At 42.0% G+C, this 23215-nt stretch overlaps 3 protein-coding genes across 6 annotated transcripts in view; 2 read left to right on the top strand and 1 right to left on the bottom strand.

Annotated features, from left to right (window-relative positions):
* The first annotated feature begins 358 nt into the window (after positions 1-358).
* Positions 359-8805, top strand: srpk1b (SRSF protein kinase 1b). Of its 3 annotated transcripts, XM_088388567.1 has the most exons (16): positions 378-475; positions 1034-1088; positions 4006-4127; positions 4213-4321; positions 4444-4531; positions 4618-4705; positions 5068-5174; positions 5256-5421; positions 5784-5809; positions 5890-6094; positions 6275-6676; positions 6803-6897; positions 6984-7091; positions 7294-7363; positions 7463-7555; positions 7743-8805. In XM_088388567.1, exons 1-16 carry the CDS (start codon positions 463-465, stop codon positions 7922-7924), a joined length of 1929 nt encoding a protein of 642 aa, XP_088244693.1. In that variant the 5' UTR covers positions 378-462; the 3' UTR covers positions 7925-8805. The 3 variants fall into 3 exon arrangements, with proteins under 3 accessions (XP_088244691.1, XP_088244693.1, XP_088244692.1); XM_088388565.1 differs by having other exon boundaries at positions 359-475; positions 7294-7555; XM_088388566.1 differs by lacking the exons at positions 378-475; positions 1034-1088 and adding an exon at positions 2042-2311 and having other exon boundaries at positions 7294-7555.
* Positions 8806-9141: 336 nt separating this feature from the next.
* lhfpl5a (LHFPL tetraspan subfamily member 5a) lies at positions 9142-10135 on the bottom strand. Its single transcript, XM_088389988.1, has 2 exons — positions 9640-10135; positions 9142-9392 (listed from the first exon to the last, which is right to left on the bottom strand). The coding sequence occupies exons 1-2, from the start codon at positions 10046-10048 to the stop codon at positions 9142-9144; spliced, it is 660 nt and encodes a 219-aa protein (XP_088246114.1). The 5' UTR covers positions 10049-10135.
* Positions 10136-16922: 6787 nt separating this feature from the next.
* kif21b (kinesin family member 21B) overlaps positions 16923-23215 on the top strand; it is a 38962-nt gene continuing 32669 nt past the window's right edge. The window contains exon 1 of one of the 2 annotated variants that reach the window (XM_088389718.1): positions 16923-17364. In XM_088389718.1, coding sequence (XP_088245844.1) covers positions 17324-17364 — 41 coding nt within the window. In that variant the 5' untranslated portion in view covers positions 16923-17323. The remainder of the gene's footprint in view (positions 17365-23215) is intronic. The other variant, XM_088389717.1, reaches the window with a different exon arrangement.

The raw sequence follows: 23215 nt of genomic DNA, 5'->3' as shown, positions 1-23215 counted from the left end.
CGCTAAATGGTCTACATAATAACAATCTCACAACTTAAATATGCAGCAAAGATAGTTGTGACGTAAATGTATTGTTAAATAGCTGTTGTTTTTATTTTAGTCTATTTTGAGCTGCCTGGGAAAGAACTGAACCATCTGGTAGACAAAGGACAAGGGACTGTCCACGTCTTTTAAACCGGTTATGTTGACACATGCAATACAAACAAACTACAACAGGGAATATTTGTTATGCACACGACAGCAACATCGATTATTGTCAATCAAAGTGAATACAATCATTAATATTTCATTTCGATCCAAAGCGCCATACTAGTGTTTACAATTTTAGCATAGCTACACGAAGTTGGAATATTTCTTAGGTTTCCTGAACACACCCTCTTACCGTGATGGAGATTGAAAAGACTATAGTGCTGGTATTTCCAACACCTCCTAAACGCAACACTCGCAGACTGGTTTACCGCGATGGAAAGAAAAGGTACGTTAACTAAACACTTTTCTTTCGTATTAGATTCTCGCAGTTATTCTCGACATTATCGGAGGCAGATTATGCCACTATGATAATGTCTCATGTAGTGTTAACCCCACCAAGTAATAGTTAAAAGATGGACCATGCGCTTTACTTTGTGTGCGTACTGTAGCATTTATGCTAGTTGTGTCCACGAGACAAGCACTGTTCGGAATCCGGATGCGCTCAAACTTTCTACAATAATGAGAGAGCGTCAACTCCTTAAGTTCCACCAGCCGAATAAATCAATGCAAACTATTTGTGTTCATGATAAAGGCTGAATTAATTGACAACTTGGATATACCTCGTTAGCAAATTGGGTGTGTGACTGTGCATTGAGAACCTGTCAACTTGATGCATCATTCTAGGACTTTTTTTCCCCCCCATAATAAAACATGTGATGCTATGTTGTGTTATGGTTTTTGTTGGAGATTCTATTATTATTGTTTTGGTTTTTATCGAAGAAAGCTGTACAACATGTATGGACTGTTCTGATTTTAACCCATGTGGTGTTATTCTACTTGACAGTACTCGCTTTACAGGCGAGGAAGAAGAGGACAAAGCCTCGAAAAACTGGAAAGAAGTAAGTTCTCATAAATGTTTGCAAAAAAAACACGGAAAAAAGTAGGCTGTTTGCTTATTACATTATATTTGAAGTAATCCATCTTCATACCAAGTCGTGCTAAATCCTTAAAGTTGGTATGTGCAGGGGTGTCAAACAATTATTATTTTTCCTTCAGAGGGTTGTTAATGACTGTAAAAACAAATGTATAGTCACCAACATTTACTGTCCTTGCATCGTATACTAGTGGTTATAAATCATTGCCCACTATTTTCATCTTTCACCGCCTCCTTGTTTTCTCAACTGCAGTTTATTACATAACCCATCATCTATCCGTTTTGCCCTCACCCTGCGTGTTAACTTGCCCTTCGTTCTTTCCCATCAAGTAAGAAGACTAACTGATAATGATATAAAGGCTGCGAGTGATGCAAGTGTCACTGTGCTCGACTTGCCATGGAAGGCATCAGTGCATTTCACTCAACCTTGACCTCCATGTTTTGATCGTCCCTTGGCCTTTTTTGGGTAATATTTAAGGAAGTAGAAACGTATTGTGAAAAGACAAGTCTAAAAGAACTGCAGAATACTTTTGAAGTAAAGACAAACAATGCACTTCTAGCTTCCAGTTCTATAGTTGTCACTGCGAGGTGGGTCCAATAATCACATAATGTATAAAGCATCCCAATTGGAGTTCAGTGCTGCAGTGTTTAGCCTCGGTGACATTTTGCTTCTCCAGTGCAAAGGAGTGAGTGATGTTAACATTCTCTACCCTGTGATTGAGGATAATAATGATGAAGAGGTCAACTGAAGAAGATGATGGTGGAGTGAAAGAAATGGTTGATGTGGTCCCTCACCTGCATTGCAGTGCTGAGCTGTGTAGTCCAATCATCTCCCTGCTGCTAGTGCAGGGGGCGGGGCCAGAGGCTGACGGCAGCCAAGGAGAGTTCTCGGTCAGAGAGAGAGAGAGGGAGGATGAGAGCAATGAAGAGATTGTAAGCTGATGTGCAAGTGGAGAAGCGAGACAATGCGAGTGAGCGCTGATGCCTTGAGTGTCGGCACTTGTTTTTGCTTCTTTTGGATCATCTCAACTGTGCTACTCATTCCCCAACCCCCTCACCCTTGAATATTTCCCCCCCCCCACTCTTGACTAATGGAGTGAGAGCATCTTTGAACACCTGCCCTTGTCTCCTCCACTGTCCTGTCCGCCTCCCTGCTTCAAGTCCCATGGGTATCCGTGCATCCTGCAGGTAAGCAGGCAGATCTGACAACCATTTTGGATTGTTTTCTTGAATCAGGTCCACATGTTGAATTGTACACATTTTCCTGTAAGCGCAGTATGTTTATGTTTGCCCTTGACTTTTGCCATTCAAAGAATGTTTGAATGTCAGTTAATGTGTGCGTACTGCAGTAAAAAAAAATGCATATGCACAAGTATCTCTTGTAAAGTTACTGCTTCTCTTCACATCATTCTATTCATGACTTGGATTTAATTTTTCCTTTTCAAGCTGTATCTTATAGTTTTTAATCTTCACGATTGCTGCTATTTTCTTAAATAACTGCATGTTTTAGGCCTTTGTGTTGTCCATTAAATAATATTTGTATGGTAATAACATTTCTGTGCTAAGGCTGCTGCAGAGACAAGTTGAACTGGATATAAGCAAGTTGGCAAAAATTTTGTTTGACTAGAAAAATGCAGTTTCTATTCATTGTCCGGTATGTTTTAATGATGTTGACAAGAACAGTTCTATAAATAAGATATTATCTGACGAACATTCAGTAGATTCATCTGTGATATTTGGATCTGTTTTATTGGTTGCCCTTGACTTGGAACGTTGGGGCTAAGTTGACTTGTTTGTTGTCTGTTATTTAGTCGTCGCGTGTTACTAAGTCAGTGCCTCGTGTAGCATTGTTTATTTTAAAACATTGCAAAGCAAAAAGTGGTATAAAGTCTCACCGGCAATGCTGGTTGTTTTTCTTCTGGTCTCCTTCCTAAAGCTGGTGGCTTGTTTTTTCTCTGCAGTTTGACCTTTCAGCACTGCAGGGGCTCCTTATCTTACTAGTTTACATTACAGGTTGAACCATGTCCAAGTTTTTTTCTTTTAGACAAACAGAAACAACAATTACTTTGCTTTGGGTCATCCTGTTTAACCAATGGGGCAATGTTTTTATTTATTTAATCAACTATGTTCATATTTGCTCATCACAACTCGGCACACCGTAACCCCATCAGCTGTTCAGCAAAGCAGTCAATGTTTAATGATATTAGGTTTAGGTCGAAGGATTCTCATCTGTGTTATTTTTGTGGTCACTCAGATTAGAAGACATTTTGTGCTTTGTGTCTGGCTTGTTTTGAGTAACTGACCCTCTGCAACTCCAATGATGCAGCAGATTCAGTTAGACTCATTTTGATTACAATTTGGCAGTATTGTTATCCAGCGGCAAAGTATTGCAATGATTTCTGTGTGCTTGTTAATTAGGGGGTGGCTAAAGGGGGAAACTGTGCTGACCCCAATTCCAGCATTGCCCTCTCGAGTAATAGCTGCTATTTTAGTAACGGCTGCGGCAAAGACTAGTGATGAGAGGGCAAAGCAGGAAAATGTCAATTCTTCAGCTGCTCAGTCAGCAGGATTTGAACTTGTTTTGCAATGCAGGATTTCTGTGAGCATCACAGAGATGACACATGAAGACTTGGCTTAGAGGCAGCAACACATAAGGAGTTTGGAAAGTGGGATGTTCCCCTCACTGATGATCATGTAATTAACATGATTAGTTTATTTCATTAGTTTGGTGAGCTGCAATTCCTTCCATGCTTCTGACTTAAAAACTGAATTAGGAAAAAGACTTTCTCTTGTTTTTAACCAAAGAGCATGTCTGTTTTATCCCAAATGTCCTTTTTCTGTGACCTCTGACCCAACCTCCTCCTGTTTTTTTTTCCCCTTAGGTCAGAGCCTCAGAGCTGTGGTGGCACCTCCAAGCAGACAGACTCGCCTGTCCCCGATCAAGACGAGGAGATCCTGGGCTCTGACGATGATGAGCAAGAGGATCCCGGAGACTACTGCAAGGGTAACAACTTTCTATTATCAGAGCAAATTATTAAAAACAAAGAAAAAAAACCCCCTCCTGAATCACATCATTATGGTTTGATCAGGGGGATATCACCATGTGAAGATTGGAGATCTTTTCAACGGAAGATACCATGTGATCCGTAAGCTTGGCTGGGGGCACTTCTCGACTGTGTGGCTAGCTTGGGACATCCAGTAAGTTGTTACTAGACTGCAGATATAAATTCATATTTTCCATATAAAAACAAATATTCATGCGACTCCACTGGTACATTTTATTTCACAAATAAATCTTGTTTTTTGTGTGTATCTTGCAGGGAGAAGCGCTTTGTCGCTATGAAGGTTGTGAAAAGCGCTGAGCATTACACAGAAACAGCCCTGGATGAAATCAAGCTACTCAAATCTGTAAAATGGCAATTTCATTTCTTTTTTTAGTGTTTTGTTTCAGCCAAACACCCATTATATGTCTGTCTCCGTCCCATTTGTTTCAGGTGCGGAACACAGACCCCGCTGATCCCAGCAGGGAGCGAGTGGTGCAGCTTCTTGATGACTTCAAAATTTCTGGCATGAACGGCACGCGTATCTTTTAACACAATTGTGCTTGGAGACCACTTGTAGACTCACTTCGACACCCTCTGCCCTCAAACCCTGCGCCTCATCTCTCGACATAGCTATTTGTGGGTCTTCTGCTGACAGCTCGCTGTGCATTGGCACATCCTTGGGTGTCACAGGCTCTGATGCAGTGACGTTGACACCATCACTTTTTTTTTTCCCCCTCTCCCGCAGTATCCAGTCTGCAGCTGTGCTCTCTGACAGAACACCCACACACCCTCTGAATGTCGTGATCATTCATTTGTAGTCGCAAAGTCCATTGTGGGACGACAATTATTATTTAAAGAGCGATGCCTACTTGTGTTCTTCCTTGACTTGTGTTCCACCAGATATCTGCATGGTCTTTGAGGTGCTGGGGTACCATCTTCTAAAGTGGATCATCAAGTCAAATTATCAAGGCCTACCATTGCCTTGTGTTAAAAGCATCATTCGACAGGTACTGCAGCAAACCTTTCAGAAAGCTTAACTGTCATTTTTGTTTGGATATTGCTGATGGTACATGGTCACTTTCATGCAGGTCCTCCAGGGTTTAGATTACCTCCACACGAAATGTAAAATCATCCACACAGACATCAAGCCAGAAAACATTCTTCTCACTGTCAACGAGTCCTATATCAAGAAAATGGCTGTCGAAGCGACGCAATGGCAGAAAACCGGCGTGGTGCCGCCCTCTGGCTCTGCAGGTTATACTTTTAGTCCCTCCCCTGTGTTTGCGCTACAATTTCTCCTCATCATTCCATGATTTACTGTTTGGATTTCCAGCTGTAATTCCCCCGTCGTCTTCAATTGACATCACTGAGCAATTAGCTCGACAATTTCTTTATTGATGCAATTTCAACCATTCTAAACTTGTTTGGAGAAGATCGCTATGAGTCATCACTGACTATGAATGTTTAAACGGCCACCTTGCTCTGAGAAGTGAGAGACAGCCTCTGCATGAGTCCGTTAATACATCTTGGTGTGAGTCAGCTTCCATGGAGGTGATAGATGTACCTCCAATGTCCTCGAGTAATACAATCCTCCTCTTCTTTTTCTCTTCCCACAGTGAGTACAGCTCCAGCACCCAAGCCGGTAATTTTTTTCTTTCCTCAAACTGACTAGTATGAATGGCTGTGCGGAATACAAATCGATCGTTTCTTGTCTCTCTCAAGATGGCCAAAATGTCAAAGAATAAAAAGAGAAAAATGAAGAAGAAGCAGAAGAAGCAGGCAGAGCAGCGACAGGTGGTAGGAGAAGCGTCACTCAAAGCTGGAGAAGAGAGAGAGGAGGACACAAAAGAAACCACGTCTGACATCTCGACTGCCCCCACCTCGGCGTCGACCACGTTGCAAAATGACACGGAGCATCCTATCGCAGGTCATTAAGCAAATGATGCCGCACCAACATCTTTGCAAACAGGAAATACAAAAAAATGCTTTTTTTGCTGAATTAATACCTCTGACAGTGTCAGTTAGAATATTTGCATTATCTTTACTCAGGCACTTACAGGATGAGAATATTGAAGTGCTTATTAAAGCGTTATTACATTCGTTACAGAATCTCCCATTGTCAAGCTCCCCCAAGAGGTGGCTGAGCCAAGTGTACCCACAGAGGGCGCCACCAAGGAGGAGAGTAACATGGAGGTCAACTGCAACGGTAACGCCTCTGAACCGGTGAGCGAGGCCACCCAAGAAAGCCCGGAACATGGGACCAAGCAGTCTGCAGAAGAGCTAGAGGACCAACAGAATGAAAACCGAGTAGATGACAAAATACAGACTCTCGACAAAGTACGCAACAAAGACGACTTCCAGAGCTGTAACGGACGCTCAGAGGACCCCGAGCCACCCGTTGCCACTTCAGAGATGATTGATGCTGTCAAGGTAGAGCGAAAGGAGGAAGATATGGACACACAAGGGGAGAACAAAACGCAAGGTCAAGATGAAGAAAATAGTTTGAGTGGTTAGTTGGAAGGAATATCATTTTTAAATATATGTCAATATTTTTGTTGGAGGCATTTCCTGTCACTAATTATCTGCACTTCTTTTTCTTTCTTTGCTGCCTCTGTTGTCGGGCTTCCTCCAATAGAATCATCTAGTAGGTTGTTAGTAAATCCCTTGGACCCTCTGAATGCTGACAAGTTGCAGGTTAAGATCGCCGACCTTGGAAACGCCTGCTGGGTGGTGAGTATTAGAAACAATACACTTGCATCTCTCAACGGATTTGACAGAAATGTGTCCACTGACTAATCGATTTCCGTCTCGCGCAGCACAAGCATTTTACGGACGACATCCAGACTCGGCAGTATCGTTCACTCGAGGTGCTGCTAGGAGCTGGCTATGGCACGCCGGCAGACATTTGGAGCACAGCCTGCATGGTAACGCAGATCTCTGTAGATCTGAAAAATAGTAGCTAATCTGTTTGATATGGGGGTGTCGTGTGTTGATGGCAATTGAGTAAAAATAAATAAAAAGCAATCCATGCACCACTTATCAAGATGCCAACACAACTTATGATGTAGAATGCAACTTTGTAATCACAAATACTTGATGTTCTCATGGTTTTTCCTCCGTCTTCAGGCCTTCGAACTGGCAACTGGAGACTATTTGTTTGAACCTCACTCAGGAGAAGATTATTCCAGAGATGAAGGTTTGTGGATTCAAATCCTGCCTATAAATGACCACGAGACATGCAAGACAAAAGCCAATATCCTTTCTTCAATTGCGACTCACGTGTGCATGTCTCCAGATCACATAGCTCTGATCATCGAGCTGCTCGGCAAGGTTCCTCGCAAGCTGATCACGGCAGGCAAATACTCCAAGGAGTTTTTCACCAAGAAAGGTAAACTCACACACACTGCTGCTACTGTCTGCCTTTTTCCTGTGCCTTGTGAGGTTAGTTAGAAGTTCACAAAGTCATAAAATCTGATATGTGGAACACTACTGCATCAAAGTCAGTACATCCACAGAATATATTTTGGACATACAGAGTGGCTTCCTCATTTTCAAAATGCGCCATTTGACCCCAGGTGACCTGCGACACATCACAAAGCTGAAGCCATGGGGGATGTTTGATGTGCTGGTGGACAAGTACGAGTGGTCCAAAGAAGAGGCGCACAACTTCAGCAGCTTCCTGCAGCCAATGCTGGACCTTGTCCCTGAAAGAAGGGCCACGGCTGCTCAGTGTCTCTCTAATGCCTGGCTGGCATAAGATGGCGTGCATATAATTGTGATACACACACACACGCACGCACACACCTCTAGATGCACACAGGATGGGTGTGAAGATTATGGGCTTAAAACCGAAACTGTGCACTCTTCATGGCCTTCAGATGCATCCGGCACACACTTGTCACACCAGCTAAGACTGCACCTTAGTTGCCATCCACATTCTTTTTAGATTACCGACAGAAGAGGAAGCAAATTTTCATGGGTTCATTTCACAGGGCGAGTTTGTTTTGGTGTCTACAGCACATGAACTCGTTCAGATATTTTAGTTACTCTTAGAATTTAAGATCTACAATAGTTCTTGCGCTCGAGTACAAGCAAGCAGTAACAGATTTTGCTGTTAAAATCACCAACTTTTTTTAGATCACGAAGAAGCCAAATACGTGCAGTCTTGTTTACCATTGCATTAGCCGTGCCATCATTTATATTTTTAGTGGTCAAACTCCCTCAAAGAACCTGACCGCCACGGAAAGGACTAGAAAACATTTCTACATTTGTACACAATTACAAGAGGAAAGAGGATTAGTCTTTATACAGTTTTGCTATGAATTTTATTTTGTTTTCAGCTTTGCACAATATCATCAAAACCCACGATATTCTTGTTTATTATCACAAGAGTAGGTTTTAGAATTCATTATACATCAAACTGGGCCTACGCAGTCGCCTTTAGGGAATCTTTGAAGGGATATTCCGGTGCTGTTTAAATGCATGGAATGGAAGATACTCCCATCAATAATATAGCTACAGCAATCCACCTGTATGCACACGGCTCAAAAGAAATTTGCTCATAGGTTCTTAAAGGTTCTTCTGTTCAGCCAAGTTTATTTTCTGTAGGTAAAGAAGAATAAAATGTTTCTAAACGTCTGTTTTGAGCACCTGTCTCGACTCATCATTGCTCAAAAGATACTGAACACGAGTACATCCGATGTTTTCTTTTTTGATATTGGTCTAATTAACGTTTTGTGTTAAATTGAACCAATAATAATGATTTGCCACTTGCTTCCACGTCGCATTTGGATTCGCAGTGAATCCAAAAGAACTTAGATCTTCGTGGGTGGTCTCCAGTAGGTTCATGCATTGTCTGCAGTGAAGAGAAGAAAAACAGAAATTGAGTCATCGCAATGAATTAAGAAACTTTTTACCTCCTCAAGTCCTCTGTTTTCCTTTCAGTGCATGTTATGTTCTCCACCCCATCCTCCCCTAAGTGCTGGTACCTTTTTCCTCCACTTGAAAGTCCTCAGGCAGCAAGTTGTCCTGTCTGCTGCCCAGGCTGAAGGCCAGGAAGGCGAGGATGAGTGAGTCCATGATGCTGATGATGGCCAGGATATAGGCCCAGCGCACCGTGCAGTTGCCCAGGGTGTATTTGTCGGTCCGCTGGCCGCACATTCGCTTCACCTCCTCCGAGTCCCAGCCGTCAGGATAAATCATGCAGCCGATCACCATGCAAGCGCCTGACGGAGAAGGGGCCGCAGGAGGTCAGCGACCTCGAGGTGAGTTGAGTATTGCTGAATCGAGTGTTGAGAACTTTCAAATATTTTTTCTCAGTCAAAATATTGCCCGCCTGTCGTATATATGATTCAGTGTATAGGGCACTTGAGTAGTAAACATCTTTGGATTCACTTATGCAATGTGGTATGTCATGTTTTGCAGGTGTACCTAATTTTGTGACCTAGCTGTGTCTGCTTTATGCTCACTGACTGGAGGCCAGCTGCATCCAGGCGCAGATCTTGTACACGCTGCCGGCGTTGCAAAAGAAGAAGAGGCTGAAGCACACGATGCTGCCCACCACCAGCAGCGTGGAGATGCCCACAAAGAACATAGCCGTCTTGAAGGCCCCAGACGGGATGGAGCCAAAGTCCAGAGCGCTGCCTTTACAGATGAGCTCCGAGGTGAGCGCATTGCCGATGCAGTAGTGGAAGAGGCCAAAGTAGCCGGCTTGGGGCGTGTTGACGCTGTCCCCGATCCAGTAGGGCTGGATGAACACCACCACCGTGATAACTGCGAACGTGATGGTGAACACTGTCCATAGCACTCCTACCGCTCGGGCGTTGCGCACGTAGTTGGTGTGGTAGATCTTGGCCGCCTCCTGGGCTGGCAACATGGTCATCTCGTTTTGGGGATAAAAAAAAAAAATCTGCTCCCAAAATGATCTTAATGAGAAGTGTATTTAGTTTGATGTGGCTCCAACAACCGCCCCCAACAGTGAGAAGAGATACCACCCACTGGAGAAGCGTTATACCCTCTAAATGTCCCACTCATGTATGATTCATTGTAAAATGAGGTGCCTGCCAGATGGTGCTGAGGCTCAGCTGATACTTTCACTCTCAAGGTATTCACTTTCAATAACATGAATATATAACACAAAGTTCCCCAACATTAGAGTGAAGGCACATATCTGACAGCACACCACCAAACAAAAAGTATAATAAAGTATAGTATAATATAGTATATAAATGTAATCACAAATTTACCCAGTGTGAAATCTGAGCCTGTTTGATTGAACACAAGTAGATACACAGATTAATTGAAATTTCTGCCATCTAGTGGACAAACACGTAATTGCATGTCACTCTCCACTACTCCTGGAATAAATAAGCGAAGATATAGTAGGAAGTTATCGACGTATAATATCAACAATTAAATTGTACATTCCATTCAAAATTTGTTTTTAGCTATGACTTGGATGAACAATAACACAAATACACACCAATCATGCAGATTCTACTACACTCCAATTCATTACTAGCGAGCAATTGTATTTGACATGATGAACACTAGGTGGCAGCACAAAGCCGGAAAGTACTGCATTGACAGCAGTTTGTACATCTATTAAAATTTACCATCCATCCATTCAGGCGTGCGCAAACCTGTCCCAGCTGATTTCGGCCAGTAGATCCAAACCCAATTGCAAAAATGGGAATAAAACTCATAAAGCAAAACATATTTTATCGTGCAAGGGCAGACATTTTACAATGCCTGTAAAATACACACAGGCCTCCTGACGTTACTGTTTAATCTTATATGGATCTTCTTTTCTTGCTTTCAGTTTTGTCTTCTCCGTAATGCAGCCTTGTTATCAGATTGCATTGACAAAGCCCCCCTAAAGCATAATAATAATAGATTTGACTTTCAAACAACCCCCAAAACCTCATAAGCCAATGCTGTACAGTGGATGGATGAATATGTTATGTGAGACTCAAGTTTTGCTCATGAAAGTAATGCACAGTATTTACTCTCCTTATAATTTACTGTACTTAATATATTTGTTTACACTTGAATGAAGGGTGTATCAAATTGATGTACAGCTCTGCACAGGGCTTGAGTGAGGGCACCGACGTGTCGATGCACTTAGTATTATTAAGTGACGCTCACCACCAGAGTGAGGGGGAGGCTGTTTATAATCAAGTTTTTTTTTCCCTTCCCAGCACCAGCAATCCAATTTACTCAGAGAATAGAGTATGGGCTTTGTGTGTGTGTGTGTGTTTTTGCAAATGAAAACAAGCTTGGAATTTGATTTGTTTGCTTATTTGTGTTTTTACATTGCAGTATGCATGCTCAGTTTTCTGTACAGACATGTCAACTAAATTGGTTCTTAAAAGCAATAGGATTCTTCACCAAAAATACTATTTGACCCCCCCCCCCCCCCCCCCCCACACACACACACACACATCATTTTAACATATATTTCTGAACAGAAGTCATGAATGTCTACTAAAATATTCTTGGTTGCATACGTGTCAGGACTCGAGTATGGAAGATTCCTCAAAACCACAGAGGAGGAGCCAATCAAGAAGATTCTTTGAGACCACAGAGAGCGAGTCAATGATGTAGGAATAAACCACAATACCATTTCTTAAGGAATGTGGACTTCCTGGGACCATGTCAATGTTCCATATCAGCACATGAATGGAACAGGCATATCTTCATTTTATGTCAGGTGACATGCAAACACCCTCCCTTGCATCATCCTCTCAAGCACATGTCATCCACCATGGCTCGGCATAATTTTTCAACTAGATAGATTTTGGAAGTTTTGTTTCCATCCCGTGGGTCTATTCTGGTCGATTCTATTCACACTCACAAACATGCACAATTTCCAGTCTTCAATTATCATGTTTGTGGAATGCGGGAGGATATACAGAGATTGTACGCAAGCACTGGGAAAACAGATATGCCCTCAAGTAGGGAGAAGTTAAGCTAAATGTAATGTTTTCTATATGTCTACTTTCTCTGCTAGCATGCACGTTTTGGTCACAATAAAAGCTGATATCTTTTTTTAATTTGAAAAAAGCAACCGAATAAAAACATACAATGGAATTTTTCTTTTTTAAATACGGCACAGCGCCTTGAGTTCGACTTTAAAACCCTGAGTATCGACATCATTTAACACTCCCAATCACGTAAAGGCGATGATGTCATAACAGTACTTGCTCAGCATATGATGTTTTGGTGTCATGCATGTGCTGGAAGATTGATTACATATCTGGATTTCTTTTTTTTGTGAATATACAGTATAAGTATGTAGATATTTGCCATCACACCTATTTCCAACACATTCCGTGACAGTCAATGGTGGATGTAAGCTGTCATCTATCTCAATGCAAACTCCAATTGGCCTTCTACAAGCTTCCTTCTCTTCTCCACTTGTCATCAAAGGGTGAGTCATTTTAGTTTCATTTTATTAGGCACTAATGTCACATAAAGGATTTTATGTACCGTTAATGAAGGTTTTATGATGATTCCTTCAACCGTGAGGTCAACTAGTATCCAACAATAGATTGTTTTTGAGGATCCTACTGTATTTATTTAATGCAGCTTTGTCATGGCATCTTATTAATTTGTTAACTTTTATATTGTACTGTGGCTAAACAGCGAACGGCAGGTAAGTGAAACATTTGGCAGATAAACAATTAGAAACGCTATGGATCTGTTTAATTAAATCTGTCCAAATTATAATATTGGTTAATTTCTTAATCGAATACTTCAGGTTCTCTTGATTTAGTTTTAGGACTGCATAAAATCGGAAATGTATGCAGAAACAGAGGAAGTCATACAAAGTTGACAAACTTTAGAGCTCCCCAGTTCTCTTTCTATCCCCTTTGGACCTATCTGGTGTGTCAACACAAAGAGGCTTTTCTACCAGCTCAGCATCTCCTCCTGCATGGCTGCTTTAGAGACTGTTTCCATAGAAACGAGGTGCAAAGTACCCTTTGGAGGAGCAAGGCGGGACGGACGATGAATACGGTGTCCGACATTAGGAAATACACCTGCCAGGCAGTATTTATTGTTTATCTTATCAAACAACCACAATACAGAGTTGTCATCATTTGACAGATATTTTTCAAATCTTAAATAAATGTCCTGGATAGAAGAAAACAATCCAATGATGTAACTTTGACACAAGTCATGCAATCGTCACCACTCCAACCATTAGACGGTGTAAACATCACTGGATGATTGAATTGGTCCAAAGAAGAATAAAACAAAAAAAAAAAGACTTCATTAAAAATGCTTGATTCTTACGACATCGATAAATCGTAATATGTTTTTTAATTTAAATTCAACGAGGTGTAAAATTGAACTCCACCACGCCGAGAGGTGTTTCTAATATTTTGCTCCTCCTGTTAAATTCAATAAAATTAACAAAATGTTCTAAACACCTTTCACTGTGATGATTTATTGTACCAGTTTGAATTTCCTTATGTAAATTAACCGTTAACTCTGCCACTGCAAAAAAAAAAAAGTAATACCTCTCACACTATAAACACAAAGCTTGTCCCAATTTTTAAATGTACTTCATAACATGTCTCAAATGTATATTGCATAATGCAGGTGGTACATTATGATACTATTCTTTTAAAGGCCTTCGCATCATAAACAAAAAAGTTCATTAAAGACATACATGGTTTTTTTCTAGTTTTCCCGTGACCTGAGTGAGGATTGGCGGTTATAGAAAATGGAAGGTCACTGCAGTACAAGCTTGTAGCTACAGCTGTGGGGGCTTTTGGCCTCCTCGTCTGTGTCATGTGACACAGATGGACTCTATTAGTCTTTTGTGAATGACAATGAGAGGGACTTGGCAAGAGTTTGTAGCTGACCATCAGGGAACAACTCCTCTTTGTTGATTTTGTACTCTGAACACACAAATATATTGACACACACACACATGGACTTCTTTTAATGGGGTAGTAAGTCAGTCAATGAGTGAAGATTCCCGAGGCCACTGCAGCCATTATGATTTGCCCTCCGGCTTTTGAACCAGCCGCCGCGCATTCGCAACCCAGCGGGGAGCATCCGAGGCCGGCCGGGCAGATATGGAGCAAAGTGTGGGTCAACTTTTGCCCGATGGCGCGAGAGCTGGAACATTCATCCACAGTGGGTTGTGTTCATTCCTTGGAACTGATATCTGACAGTAGGGTGGGGGAGGAAACATGTTTTTGGTTTTGAACAAGTGGCAGTAAAACCAAATCTGCAGAGAGCTCTCTGCTGGTTTATAACGACTCTTGTATTGAACCTAATTATTTATACATTATGAAACGTTCTTTGAAATCTAATAGTGATGTAATGTAATTTACTAACTGAAGCTGTCACACTGCCAAGATGTGCTCGCCACCATCTGACAAACCCTGAAAATGTAAAACACATAAGTGGCAACACACTATCAAACATGCACAGACACTCTCTCATTAAAACCCGGCCACGTTTGCCCCCCCCCCCCCCCCCCTCGAGGGGATTGCAGGAAAGTGAAACAACTGTTCTCCATTCAACATCCTTGACTTTCACTTGGCCACTCATTTGAGTCAGATGAGCGCCAATTCAGGCAATTTTGTTCCGGAGGAGAGTATAAGAGATTAGCTTTTAGTAGCTTCAAAGCCAAATGTAGAAAATGCATGTGCGGGGATTATAGAGACATCAAAGTATAAAGATGGGGGGGAATACATTAGGGTGCAGTCTCATCTTCCATCTCTCGCTTGTGGCCTCTATTTGAGGCAGGCGACCTATAAAGGCGGAGGAGAGAAAAACGTTCCTTGCCAAGTATAATCTGGAATGATTGACACTGTCTAATCTTCATTGATTCAGTGTTTTGTATTATTTTATCTTGGAAAAATCAGAGTATGCTACCAAACAGAAATGTCACTAAAACAAAATATCCTCAGGTAATTATGATTTCATCTTAATTTACATACATGTTCAGGGTGGACCAAGAAATTCTGTCTGAGAAGATAATGCACAGAATCCGAGTCTGCATAAAAGTTGGTTTTGAAGCGTATTGTTGTCTCTTTGTCTATAGCTAGAGGACGTAAATGCAAATTGCAAAGGATTGATGGTACAGACGGAGCCAAGAGGCATCAGGAGTGTTTATCTTTCTACAGTCTGTATTGACTATACGTGGAAATAAGGATTAGGCAGCAGCATATTGTGGCAATTACAAAAGTCGAATGTCCTGAGGATTTTGCATGCCACTGTTATGAAACGTGCTTTTCTGACAAAGTGGCATTCAGGGTAACAATTTTGGTACATTTGCGAATATGCCCCTACTTGGTGATCAAATGGATCCTTATGTAACTGTTACATGTCTTGTGAAGTTCACAAGACAATAAGATACACTTTAGTATATTGGTGTGTGTACTTGAGTGTATGTTTGCTGTGGCTGCTGTGCAGGCAGACGAGTTCCGAGTCGCAGATGAAGGGGGATTGAAGCTTTATCCTCATAAGTGAATGCTAATCTTGTGTGGAATCCAATACTGCTTCTGGGGAACGTTGCCGGTGTAGCACTTCCATCACCACCAGGATCTCCGTATAGCACACATCATAAGCTTCTCAAGCATGCGAACCGAGCTTATGTTGCTGCTGGACTGCGTTTTATAGCATGAATGTGATTATTGTGTGAGACTGTGAGAAGATGTTTATTATTATTATTATAGATGTCCTGAATTGATTGTCACAAGGCCGTACTGAACAGTGGTTTCAAACCTCCTGTGTTCTCCATCTGCTCTGGCTTCCCACATGCCAACAAGTTGCATGATAAGGTATTTGAAAACACGATAGCTGAGAATATTAATATGTTTTGGCTGATTTGTGATTGGCTGGCAACCAGTTGAAGCCCAAAGTCAGCTGGGAAAGGCTCCAGGTCACCCGATTATTTTTGAAAAATCAGCTGCTCTGCCAGATGCCAGCAATGCAGCATTCACTGTGATCACTGATTTTCATTTTCATGACTGTCGTATTGCATGTTGCAAAAATATTGCGGTGTGTTGGAGCCTATCCCAGCTGACTTTGAGAAGTTTGGGACTTTTTTCAAAGTTTTTATTTTGCTTTGCCTTTTTTTTTATACACTTCAAAGAGAGACAAAGAAAGGACTTCCTCTTTAGATTTGACTCAGCAGGAGGAAGTGTACGTACTAACTTCCTATTTACGCTAAGAGCAAATTAACTCCATATTCTGTAAAACCATAAGCAATAATGTAACGATGAGTTAGACTGCGTGCATTATTTGCTGCAGTTAAACTAGTGAACTGAACACCCGCTGACGCGCGATCATTTTATAGTGTGGGCGTGGCCTAATATGTGGGTGTGAGCTTCTGGGCAGGGCCACGAAGCCTCCTCCGCCACAAGAACACCAGTCGTTGGTCAAAATCTATGTCAATCAAATGTACGATGCGTTCAATAACACTCGGTTATTACTTAATTTTAGAAAAGACGCAGCACTTTTCAGATTTATAATTACACTAAGATCCAATGCTTATAAGTTCTTATGTGTTTCTAACCCTCACTACTTTCACACAAAGTAATATCAATTTTAATATGATTAGGAGATGCGTTTGTCCGATTCTCCCCTTTCCTTCTTATTATATTATTGGAGTTGAATTTTGCGGCAGGAAAAAAGTGTATATAATATTCCATGCATGACTTGTATCTCTGAGATGTAAAGTTAAAATAGTGATGAGAGTCAATTTGACACGATGGCCAGTACGTTTCGAAGGAGTTAAATAATTCCGATAGTCATGAAGGCAGCGTTCTCCAGTTGAGTTTATGGTCTCGCCGCTCCATCAAGCTGCGGTGTTCCTCAGGAGCGTTGCTACGTTCAGTGCCGTGCACATGTGTTTCAGACATGTAGCCAAGGGGACTCACTGAAAACAACATTGCTATCACAGATTCAAGTCTGCAACGTGGTGGACGCACCCGGCTCGGACAAGATGAGCTCCAACGCGGGATTGAAACAGACAGGAGTTCAGGAGAGGCAGTCTTTAATGGGCAGATCTTGACGGCAACCCCGCCGACCTGAGACGCCAAGAGTCGCCGCTGCAGAGCATCGCGGCCACGCACTGAATCCAAACAGAGCTGTTATCCTCCACGACCAGCGTGGGACCTGAGACGAGACAATGGCGAGCCAGGCTGACTGCTGCGTGAAGGTTGCATTGAGGTAAGCCTCGGATCTGTTGTTTCTCTGTAGGTGTATGGTGCTCCGCAGACCACATTGTGTGTCCCCTTCGGGCATCAGTCTGAAACATCATGCACACCTCCAGTCTGCACTTATTGTCTATTTATGTTGAATGATACTGCAAGGTTATCTACCTTTTATAATATTGTGTATGCACGTGATGGCATTGATAAGGTGTGCATGCTGTGCCACACACACACTACCTCTGCATTTGCATGCTGTCCTCCACAGCATGTTGAGTGGAATACTTTCATTCAATATGAGGCTGATGTGGCAAGGACAGCTGCAGCCAGGTGTGGAGTAAAATCTTAATCTTGTCTTAATCTCAAAAGTGATGAAAAAAAAATCATGGTTTACTGGGTCCTATTTTCTAACCCCCCCCTAAACACAAAGGCACAGCCTGGAAGACTGCCTTTGTTGGAAAAGCACCTCCAGGCTTGGACAGGACAGCACAGCAGCTTTTGTGTTCACATGAGAAAATATTGGCAGCCCTCCTAAATATTGTTCATATGCATGTGCTCGACTTTCATTCTTGTCTCTCCATGTTTACATGAAAACTGACAGTTTGTGTTGATCTCATTACTAATGTCATAGCACTCAAGCAAAAATTTTGTCCTCTTGAGCCCTCACTTTGGGAGGCATTCATTCATGGAATTTGAAAGGGGGGGGTTGCAGACCCTTTTAAGATGAACCGCACCGCAGCTCTCGATTCCCCAGGGCAAGCTTGGGAGTCACTTTTCCATTTACAGCTGAGTGTATCTCTTTTGTGCTCGCTCACAGTGACAGTAACAGGAAGTGGGGAAGGCGGTGGTGTTGACAAAAAAAAAAAAAAGTGAAGCTTCTGAGCCAGCTGCTCTTCAAATGAACTTATTGATTGAAACGAGGAAGAGCAGGTTATCTACCTTGTTTGAATGTGACGGCTGTCATCAAATGACATTCCGTTTTTTAATTATATTTATATAATCAGCCAGTGTGTGACGAACATATACAAGGTTGAGCAAAATCTGTCATCCGTAGGTAATTGAAGTCACACACCCCGCCTCAAACCTATTAGCAAGAGTCTCACGTCGTAATTAAACAGCGTTTGTATAATTACAATGCCGGTGGGCGAGCTCGCACTTCTGCTCTCGGCCATGTGTTTGTATTTACGTGCTCTCTAAGTGGCACCGAATGTATATTTGACAGGAAATGAGACGCAAATAAACTTCCTGCTCAGCTCTGCCGGCTTTCCCACTGACCTCACAGACTTTTAACCTGAGAAAGTTGGCCATCGATAAGAGAGGGGGTGGGGGGTTTGTAATTGGTCCCATGTTGTAGTGCCCTCAGGCCAGCCCGCATGAAGAGTGCGTGAGCGAGCATACACGGCGCAGGGCAAAGGAGGTCGGAGCGAGGACCGACCCAGTCTGAGTCGGCGGTATCCATTTCCTGAATGTCTGCGCTGACTTCCCCAAACAATGACCAGTGACATGACCTACAATCTGCATTCAAATGTGGCTGCTTGAAGAATGGCGCCACACGGTTACACATACATGCATACAAATCTACACACACAAGCACACACACTGAATTCAACTTGCAGCTGAAAAGGAAATGTAAAAACAATTCCAGTTCACACAGACTGGCACAAATGAGTGAACTGGCTTTAAATGCATCCAAGGCCTGCATTTGATGATGTCACTTTACATATAATGAAATGTGTACGCAAGTATATGCAGCAACTACTGCTTTTCCAGGCAAAACAGTCTTTTTGAATACTCTTAGTCAGCTTATGCAATTGCAACATCTCAAGACGTGCACCAGCGCAAGAGGAATCTGGTAAGGCCAACGGTTGCGCAAAAATCCAACTTGCTCTCTCGATAAGATAGAACAAAGTTCATCATGGAGATACATGTGTTCATAAAAATATAAACGTTCCCACTAAAGTCTGTTTTCAGATTTCAAAATCAACTTTCTACCACGACGAGTGACGTTTTTTTTTTCTCATTTTCTCCTCATTGTGTCTTTGGTCCTTTGTTCTGTCCGCTCTTCTTAACTCATTCACTGCCAGCCCAGTTAAAATTGATATTGGACGTCTATAGCCGTCAATGGTAGTGAACGAGTTAATCACCTGTTCGTGTTGTGACTGGCTTGGCGGTTTTTTTTTTTGTGTGTGTCCTGAGGGGAATGTGGCGTCCCTTCCAATCCACGCGCCATGTGATGTGGGAACGATGACAATAGTAACAGCTGCAACTCCAGCGACTATAGGAGCACTTGGGAATGGGTGTAGTCGAATAACGTATTTCATTAAGGAAGTCTTAAAGAAATAAAATTAATTTGACATTTTCCCGCCCATCGTGAGACCCCAAATTGAAAGTTTACTGCGAGCTCCTCAGTCTGCCCTTGTAAATGTCAGTAATTTACTTTCTGTAACACGGCAAGAGCCGTGCGCACATTTCCTGCGTAATCCTGTTTTCTCTTTCACGGCAACTCTGCCAAGTCCTCGTCTGAGAGCGGCAAGTCACTCTCGCCAAAGTGCTAAGTCAGCATGCACGGCCGACCGTAAATAGACACAAAGACCAATCTGTTTAGCCCTTTTGCGGTCTTTGACCTTGTGATCCCTGATAGATGTTCTCACCTTAACAGCCTTTTCCTCGAGGATCTTCTCCCGCTCTAATTTAAGCTCTGTGACCCGGGGAATCGCCGAGTTTGTCTCATGAATACGGCAAGGAAGCGAGGATATAAAGGCATCAACTCAGCAAACGAATAAAGGCGTCTCTTGTATGTGCCTGAAACCTATGACTTGTTTTTGAAAAAAATAAATCCTGGCTGATGTTGATAGTTTGTTTCTATGGAGAAATTCGTCACAAAATGATAAGGTGAGGCTCCTCCCAATTGACACACAAAGACTTTGGGTGTTTTAAAAAAAGTTTTGTTGTCGGACGTGTGTCCTGTGGAGGCTACCAGTCTCGCCTGTTTCCTGTGAGCGTTCATAGGCTGCCACACGGGCTCTGTCTCCCAAGGGGCGGCATTTTTTTGGCGTAGGTGGGAAATATCGTGCCAGGTGGGGCATATTTGTTTGGTGTTCATGCGGGTCAACGCGGCATGAGACATTTCTGGCACTCGCTCTCAACATTCACGGCCCTTGTAGCACGAGTCTACTGCAGATTTGCTGCGAGTGGAGAAGAGTGAGAGCCTTTGTTCACCTGCAAACACTGAACAATGGGAAATTTATTAGGGGAGTGTATGGAAAAGCAGTTAGTAGTTAAAAACTTATCCTCAACTACTTACATTGTGTTGCAATTTAGACGTTAGGTCGGAAAAGCCCACAAAAAAATCTCTGATGGGGGAGGGGTACGAGCAGGAAACATGACATGGAGCACGGCCGTGCGGGTTTTCGACTACTGCGCACCACTTCCTCTTCACCCTCATGATCTCTTTTTGTTGTTGTTATCCCAGGTGAAGGTTTATAATGGCAATGTTATAATGGTTAGAGTGAAAACTAAAAAAATCCAAACATTTGATGGTGCAAGCCCCAAACAATAAGATTTTGTCATCTTTTCAGTTAAGCTTGGATTGATTAATTAAGCAGCATCTTTTTTTTTCATTTATTGTGGCAACGCTGGGACTGATAATAATACAAACATTGAGCATGAAGGAGTGTCTGGGGTTAAAGAGTTGAAGGTGTTGTGTACTTCACCTGCTTGGAAACAGCTGACTGCTGTGTTACGGAGCTTTGCAAGCACACGCTCTGTCTGAGTGAGGTCGCGACCAATCTACAAAGGCGTTGCCAAGCTGCAACAAACTTAGAACTCAATAACATTCCTTATGTGTATTTATATGAAATTTATATGAAGTTTCATTTTGGTTGTTGCACACGGATGAACAACCCTCTTATGGTTTGCTGTCGTTGCAGAATAATTTCCTGTCAAGCCACTGGAGAACTATTCGTACTTCCTGTCCAACGGCTGCTTCTGATGATTCATCTTAGTCAAAATATGAATTCAAGTCTTCTGGAAAAAAAGTTTCTTGAACACTTATCTCGTAGCAAGAGGTTTGAATGTTCTCACTGCATTTAATCTCGCTTGCAAAAAAAAAAAAAAAACAACGCAAACGTGCTCATTAGGTTAATTGAAGTGGAACATTGACTGTCTCCATGTGTCAACCTCATGATTAAGTGGTGACCTGACCACAATGTACTTCCCCTCCCTATGAGCTTATAGTAAAGAATGATGAATGGATAACTAAGACTTTAATGAACTTCTTGTCTCTAAAATAAATTACTCAGATACTGTTTATGTTACTGAAGCAATGAAGGGTCATTATTTCTTTATCAAAGTAAAGTTAAACCTGTTAAAATCAGAATTTGATCAAATGATTCATCAACTGCACGCCTCAAAAGTCACTCGGAACTTTATTATTCCGTCCGAATTGATTGCGCAGGACCTCGACAAATCTCTTCACAGTTCAAATTTAATCGGATCACAATGTTAAGAATTTTAAAGCGGTAGCTCACAGCGCAGTAATAATTTCAATGAATTACTTGTTTCTCAAAAAAGTGGTAATGTTTTTTTTAGTCATAACAAGAACATGACATCCTTATTTTCTCCTTTAATCAAACCTTTCACCTCAACCAGGGAGTAGAGTTAGACTTAATGCAAAAGCTGTAAAGTCATTTCGTCATTTTGTGTTTGCATGTTTGTGTGTGTGTGTGTTTTAAGAGAGAGATAGTGGGCATAGAGATAGTGGGCATAGCATAGAGCCTTTTAACAGTGCACCCGGGTGAGTGTATCCAGAGGATGCTGTGTGAATGAGCCTGATGTTGGTGCGGGTCTTTGTGCTCTGTGCTGAGTTTGCACACACTTGCCAATAAAATCAGAGTAAGACAGAGGGTGGGTTGGTGAAGCAGAGGGTGTGTGTGTGTGTGTGGTTGTAAAATAAAAAGAAATGCTGTGAAAAGGGGCTGCTGTAAACATGCAAAATAGCATGCAATGAGTGTGTGTCCGCATGTGTGAGCATGAGTGTTGTTATTAAAAGGAGCATCGTGTGTGTGTATGAATAATTTGGGACAGCTGCACGTGTTTGCCGTGTTCCCATACATGTCAGAATTTGGGCCAGATTGTGTCCAATGCAATATTGTTCATGCTTCAGTGGAGCAGCCGTCAGAATCTGCAAAGAGGTGGGATGTGGGTCTGTCTTGCATGTGTGTTTCAATAAAGGGATCAAGTTTAGCATTTTGGTGGGATTAACGTCAGACGGGGTTAGGTGTTACATTGTGATTAAACTTCTGCTAAAGTGGTCTGCAAAAGTTGTGCACAAGTGTGTGCGTGTGTGTGGGCCGGCCAGCTGGCCAATAAGCACCTGCAATGCTAAGTAGCTTAATCGCTGCTGTCTAAGAGCTTGTTTTGTTGTGAACACAGATAAAAGAGGTACACTTACCAAATCCTGAATTGAAATTAAAGATGCTCATTTTAATTTGGGGTCAAGTCTGATGGAGGGGAAAAGCGTACAGTTAGTCTGAAACATTAAGATGGGACATTACTCATTGAATTTTGAACATCTATAATATTGTACTCAATTCAAACACAAATGATGTAAATAAATAATCATAGCCACTTTGATTTTATTTCAAATTGTTCACTGACTGCTGCAATCACTCCATTTGAAGTGTTTTGATGTTGTTAGGCATCTCAGGAGTTTTTGAAGGAAAATGAATCGAATATTGTTCAATTTAGCAGATAACACATTTTATTCTCAACAGCTTGTGTAATGGTTATTTATGATAATAAAGATGTGTGTTGCACCCCAGACAGCTAATTTAGTTTCACGTGCCCATAAATAAACTGGCTTTGGACGA

Source organism: Syngnathus floridae, chromosome 11, assembly GCF_059516105.1.
Source record: "Syngnathus floridae isolate MCC-2025c chromosome 11, RoL_Sflo_1.0, whole genome shotgun sequence".
In the NCBI taxonomy this organism is placed as follows: Eukaryota; Metazoa; Chordata; class Actinopteri; order Syngnathiformes; family Syngnathidae; genus Syngnathus; species Syngnathus floridae.
This window is presented reverse-complemented; position numbering and strand designations above follow the sequence as displayed.

Excerpts from the sequence above, each read along its gene's own strand:
- lhfpl5a (XM_088389988.1), bottom strand. The coding sequence starts at position 10,048 with ATGACCATGTTGCCAGCCCAGGAGGCGGCCAAGATCTACCACACCAAC. Across the intron at positions 9,393-9,639 it reads CTGGATGCAGCTGGCCTCCA|GCGCTTGCATGGTGATCGGC; the intron begins GTCAGTGAGCAT and ends CTTCTCCGTCAG.
- srpk1b (XM_088388565.1), top strand. Across the intron at positions 1,089-4,005 it reads CCTCGAAAAACTGGAAAGAA|GTCAGAGCCTCAGAGCTGTG; the intron begins GTAAGTTCTCAT and ends TTTTCCCCTTAG. Across the intron at positions 6,898-6,983 it reads TTGGAAACGCCTGCTGGGTG|CACAAGCATTTTACGGACGA; the intron begins GTGAGTATTAGA and ends CGTCTCGCGCAG.